General features: G+C 37.3%; 1 protein-coding gene across 2 annotated transcripts in view; it reads left to right on the top strand.

Annotated features, from left to right (window-relative positions):
* STXBP5L (syntaxin binding protein 5-like) overlaps positions 1 to 6,432 on the top strand; it is a 405,474-nt gene that overhangs the window by 369,222 nt on the left and 29,820 nt on the right. For both annotated transcript variants that reach the window (XM_006884245.1, XM_006884246.1), the window contains 2 exons: positions 1,743 to 1,910; positions 5,348 to 5,587. In XM_006884245.1, the coding sequence (XP_006884307.1) occupies positions 1,743 to 1,910; positions 5,348 to 5,587 (408 nt within the window). The remainder of the gene's footprint in view (positions 1 to 1,742; positions 1,911 to 5,347; positions 5,588 to 6,432) is intronic.

The following is a 6,432-nucleotide window of genomic DNA, read 5'->3' as shown; positions in this document are numbered from 1 at the left end:
TCCTGGTTTCACCCTCTCCAGGATGAACCTGTTTGTTCTCCTAGCAGTCCACAATATATTCAGTACTGTTCTCCAGCACCACAACTCAAAAGCATCTGTTCTTCTATCATCCTTAGCCATTACCTAGCCTTTTGATGTATAGAAAATAATTGTGAAGACCATGGCCTGGATCCAGCACACCTTAGTCTCTAGAATAACATCATTGCTCTTCACTGTTCTGGAGAGGTCCCTGACAGCAGATTTTCCCAATGCAATTCATCTTTTGATCTTTCGGCTGCTAGTACCAAGAGTGTTGATTGTGGAGGCAAGCAAGATGAAGCTGTTAACAATCACCATCTCTCCGCTATCTATCATGATACTGCCAATTGGCCTAATGGTGAGAATCCTTGTTTTTTTTATATTGAGCTTCAATCCTAATTGAAGGCTGTAGTTATTGACCTTCTGCAGCAAATGCTTCAGGTCCCCTTCAGTTTCAGCAAGTGAGGTAATGTCATCTGCATAACTCAGGTTGTTATTGAGTCTTCCTCCAATCCTGATGCCACATCCCTTCTCATTGAGCCCAGTCTCTCAGATAATCTATTCTGCATATAGATCGAAATGGTATGGAGATAGAATGCATAGCTAGTGTGTACTTTTCCTGTTTTTGAACCATGCAGTGTTTCCTTGCTCTGTTCTGATGACTCCCTCCAGGTCCAAGTATAGATTTTGCATATGCATAACCAAGTGTTGTGGAATCCCACTTGACTATTGCTTTAGACATGAATAATTTTAATACCTTGTAACAGAAGTGATATGTAACTTTCATGTTGGCATTGTTGTTATGTACCATAAATCAGAACCAACTCACAGCTGACCCTCCAGTGAGTTTTCAGAAGCAGTGAATCACATGGGAGGAGATTGCCCATCTTTCTCCCATAGAGTAGCTGGTGGATTGAACTGTGTGACTTTGAGATTGCAGCACAGTTTCTTACCACTAGGCCACCAGATCTTCCGACCTTCCATGTAGATTCACCAAAAAAAATGTTCATTGAATGGATAGTAATAGTCCCTATTTTACATTAAATGATACTAAGATTTTTCACAAAGTGGCAGAACTGGGTAGAGCCCAGGTAGTATGACTTCTGTGCTAATATTCTTTAACTACTTTTCATAACCAATTGCAAGATGTGCCCATTTTATGTTAACTTAAAGCACATGTAATATTTCCAACATTTATATAAGTTGACATATATTTAAAATATTCTTAAAACCTGGTGAGTGACAGGAAGGGGGGGAAGTGTTAAGAGTCTGGGTGAAAATACAGTGATGGGCAAGGTCCAATGGTGATTAATTTTATAAAACAAAATGCATAAGAAAGATTGTATGAAACACAAGAAGAACGAAGAATAGTGTGAAACACAATGTATACAAACTTTGTAAGCAAACCAAATTTTTTTTAAAAAGGAAAAAATCTAATACACGGCCTATTAACTATTGTTATTAAATGGTAGAATATATGTATAGGGAGTATAAAGTAAAAATTAAGCTTATAAATAATGAAATTATAAAAATAAATCTAATAGTTAATAAACACCCTATGAAAAGTTAGCCTTCTCAAATTGTGACTAAATCATACAGTAACAAAGATTTGGCATTTTCATATTTTAAAAATAATTTTGTTCTTCCTTTATTCATTCATATGCTCAGATTTTTTTGTATTAAAATTGTATTATATTTATATTGTCTTTCTCCTTTTGTTACAGACCATGTAAATGGACATTGCACAAGTCCAACCTCTCAGAGCTGTGGTTCTGGAAAACGTCTTTCTAGTGCAGATGTTACAAAAATAAATCGCTGGGGCGGAAGACCACCATTTCGTAAGGCACAGTCCGCTGCTTGCATGGAGATTTCTTTACCAGTTACAACAGAAGGTACATTGAACATATCTATTTTTGCTGGTACAGTTAAAATTTTACTTCTCATAATGAGGACAAATGTAGGACAAGGGATGGCGGTCATACCTTCAGACTCTAACCACTCTGACTCATGAAGCCCCATGTGTGTCACAGTAGAAATGGGTTCTGAGAGTTTTCACTGGTAGTTTTTCTAAAGCAAATCACAAGGTCTTTTTTCCAAGGTGCCCCAAGTTATCCAAAACTTGCAACCTTTTCACAACTCAAAGGTTTCTAAGTCAACTCTGAACAGTGAGCATTGTGGAGCGATACCTAGCTTCAAATCTCTTCCCATTACCTCTCCTTTCTTATCATCAAAAATAGAAAATGAGATTATAAGACTTCCCTCGCATACAGTGAGATCCTTCTGCCTTAATCTTTTCCTCCAAGTAATAATTGAGATTTACTTTTAGTCTCAAAGGAGCCTGATGATGTAGTGGTTGCATGTTGGTCTGTTAACTGGAAGATTGACAGTCAAATCCATTAGTCATTCCACAAGCAAAAGAGGAGACAGCCCCATTGATGTTTACAGCCCGAAAAACCCAATGGATGGCTGTCAGTCATCAGAATCAGCTCAACAGCACTGGGTTTTGGCTTTTTAAGTCAGTGGTAAAGACTTAGTGTTTACCTGTAGATATGTAGTGTCTTGCAGCCTTAATTTTTTAGCTGTCAAATGAATGAGACCAGGATAGAGGACAAATATTCAATTATAAAGTTTGCCATCTTCATTTGCATATATTCTGAAGAGGAAAGATTCTTTCCTTATTTATAATCTTAAGTTTGGAATCAAGGTTGACATAAGTACAAAAGCTAGAGGCCAGAAATTTTTAAAATGAGAAAGGTAATCTTACTGATAATGAATCATGACATGAAAAAGAAAAATACATTTTCGAAATTTTCCTACATTTAATATGAAGTGCTTTTTACATTTACGTCCCTCAAATATTTTACAGTAAAGAATTATATTTTCCTTAAATTTTTTAAATAAAATTTAAGTTTTCACATCTTTCACATTGTACCATATTAAATCTTATCCCATTGCAGCTTAGTTTATTGGAATCCCATGCAGATAACATTATCTATCTTATAGATGGCTGTATCAATTATGAATATTTATGGAAAACAGTTGGATATTTGTATTAACTCACTCATTACTATCAAGTCAGAACCAACTCATGGCTGACCCTCCAATGAGTTTTCAGAGGCTGTAAATTGCACAGGGGAGATTGCCCTTTTCCCTCCTTTGAAGTAGCTGGTAGACTCAAACCACCTGCCACTGGGATGGCAGCACAACTCCTTACCCACTAGGCCTCTAGCCTACTATATTAACTAGTATATAAGCCACCTGTATATTAACTAGAAATAATATAAAATAATCAACTTATAACAGTTACAGAAGTAGTAAAATTAATCAGTGGTTTGAGAGTTAGAAATATTGATTTTTAGGTTTCTCTGCCTCTAATTTGTGCACATCTCTAAAATCCTAAGACTTTTTTTTTTCATTTGCTAAGCAGTACAAGGAAGAATAGAAAGTACTGTTTTTGTTTTCTAGCATGTTGTCTGAGAAAACTCCATTTAATCCCCTGTTATAAGAATAATTATGAGACACATGCATATCTGTAAAGAGGGAAAGGGCAGTGAAGGAAGTAGGAAATAGGACATGAGGAGCTTATACTTTGAGTAATTATGACAGGAAGCTCTGATGGTCTAGTGGCAAGAAGCTGCACTGCAATCCCAAGGGCACATGGTTTGAGACCATCAAGTGCTCTGTGGGGGAAGGATGGGCAATCTCCTCCTGTGCAATTAACTGCCTTTGAAAACCCACTGGAGGGTCAGCGGTGGATCGGTACTGATTCTATGGTACACAACAACAACAACCAACAGTTATGATAATAGTACAACCCTAATACAGACTCTTAACTGAGATGGAAAGTGTATGCTTTTTGGAATATGATCATGTGAAAGCATTGATGAGCAGGAGAAATTGAAATTTTCCACTCTTTTGTCAGTGGGCTAAAGCCCTCTCAGAAAAATTACAACAGTAAATAAGATTATACCATCCACACCTCTTTATCTGAACTGAGAAAAAACCAAGTCCGCCTGTGGAATTTTGCTAGGTGTTAGATTAGGCTAGGTTAGGTTAGTGGACGTAAAGAAGAAATCAGAGAGAACGAGAGAAAGCTTAATGCAGCTTTATTAAAGAGGGGAAAGGGGCACTCCCGGGTGAGTTCCTCATCCTGGAGAGGCAGAATGGGAAGTCACACTGTGAACTTACTGGGGAGGATTTTTATAAACAGAGTCTTTAGGGAGGGACATTCCATTCTGATTTACGAGCCACCTGCTAGCTTAGCCAGACAGGCAAGGCCATTTGCCTTCTTATCTGAAGCAGGTAAGGCCATCAGCATCTGAGTTCTGAATTCTTCATTCTTCTCTTTGGCCCTCTTTGCCCAGACTAACACTAGGCAGCTTGAAAGTAGGGAGCTCTGATGGCTAATGGTAAGTCTTGGTACTGCCAATCAAAGGCACATGAGTCAACCCTGCTGCTCCGCAGTCTCCTCCTCTACAATTTGCTAGTGGTATATGCCTTCGATTTCCACGACTCACAGTGAACATGTTATGAACAATGGCTCTGCACCTTGCCCTTTCCTGAGCCAACCTCACCATCTGCAACACACCTGCCCCCAAGGCCACAGTCACAGTGCAGTCAGGATGGTGGAGGGTCTTCCTCTTTTGAGCTGACCTTCTACACTTCCAAATCTGATGTCCTTCTCCAAGGACTGGTGATTTACTGCCTCTGAAAATTCACTAAAAGGTCAGCTATGAGTCACTTCTCACTCAATGGCACACAATCACAAGGGCAATTTGAAACTAGTTAAAGGAAAAGGCCTTGACTAGTTCATATGTAAGGATCTCAGATGAAGTAAAACCAAAAACTGTGAAAATTGAGGAAATATATTGGCACAAAAAAAAGTGTATTCTAAATAATGCCTTCAAGTCAGTAGCCACAATGCTGTCAATAAGTAGGAATTTTCAACTAGGAGTATTTACAAGTTAAGAAAGCACAGTTGAAATGGCACCAGAAATTCTTACAGCCTATGCTGTTTACACTCTATTTTCTCCAGCTGTTCTCTAAGTGAGAGAAAAAAATGTGTAGGGGGCAAAATATAAAGTCATGAGACTAACATTCTAGTCCCAGCTCTACCATGTTTGTGATTTACCTTTCTTTTTTTTTTTTATTTACCTTTCTAAATCTCTCATCTTCAAATAAGCTAGTGAATTAGATGTGACTGCCCCGTCAATTAGCAAAGAATGACATTCTAGCGCCTGTTCATAATTGTAATTTTCATATATTTAATCTGACTTACAAATTGTGGAAGTATACTAACCCTTAATTTTTGTTTTTCCAATTTCCGTAGAAAACCGAGAAAATTCTTACAATCGTTCCAGAAGCTCTAGCATATCCAGTATTGATAAAGATTCAAAAGAAGCAATTACAGCTCTGTATTTCATGGAATCTTTTGCACGGAAAAACGACTCTACTGTCTCCCCTTGTCTATTTGTTGGAACTAGTCTGGGAATGGTGTTAATCATCTCCCTGAACCTCCCTTCATCAGATGAACAGAGGCTTACAGAGCCTGTCATGGTATTGCCAACGGGTAAGTTTTTATTCATTCCATCACTGCTACTTTTTCATACTTAGATATAAAACATTGATTTTTTTAAGTTGAGGTAAGTATTGAAAGCAAAATTTCTTGTTTAATTGGAACTACTAAGAGTTTGACAAATCATTTCTATCTCAGCATTTATTTTATTGCAATATAACTTTCTTTGACAGTAAAACAATGCCAATTTTTTCTGTTGTAATAAATGGTGGGGCTGCCATTCCACACAGTACCTTGTGAAATAAGTTCCTAAAAAGCAATGATGAAAAATTTAATGCAAAAACTAAATACTGAGGCATTTCTTCAAAGTTTGGTGCCAGATCAGAGCCTGTGAGTGTTTTTCACCATAGAGAATTAGAATTAAGTTAGATACTGACTGACTGAAGGTAGTTTTCAAACTTTTAGAATATTCACATTTGTTACAAAGACATTCCACACAATTTATTTCCTTTTTTCCCCTTTTTATCCTCATTCCTAAATAATGTTATGTCAGTTATACTGTTGATAGAACATGCTATAGTCTCTGCCTAGTTGGTTTTCATTCTTTTGCTTTTGAAGATAGGAAGATGGTATTCTTCCTACTATCTCTTTGAATGCTTTGAATTTGTAATTTCTACGTTTTACTGTTGCTGTCTCTGGTGGCTTAGTGGTAAAGAATTGTGCTGCCAATGCAAGATATGGAGTCAAATTCTCCTGCTGCTCCTTGGGAGAAATATGGACAGTCTCCTCCTTTGTGATGTACTGTCGCTATTTCTGAGTCTATAATACACAAAAACAGCATCTTAAATAAGGGAGGCCTGGTAGTTCTCTTTCCTAAATATGATAAAAGGTATTTTTTC

Source organism: Elephantulus edwardii, unplaced genomic scaffold (genome assembly GCF_000299155.1).
Source record: "Elephantulus edwardii isolate Elephantulus edwardi_28Jun2011 unplaced genomic scaffold, EleEdw1.0 scaffold00032, whole genome shotgun sequence".
Classification (NCBI taxonomy): domain Eukaryota; kingdom Metazoa; phylum Chordata; class Mammalia; order Macroscelidea; family Macroscelididae; genus Elephantulus; species Elephantulus edwardii.
Note: the sequence above shows the minus strand (reverse complement) of the source record. Positions and strands in the feature narration are given on the sequence as shown.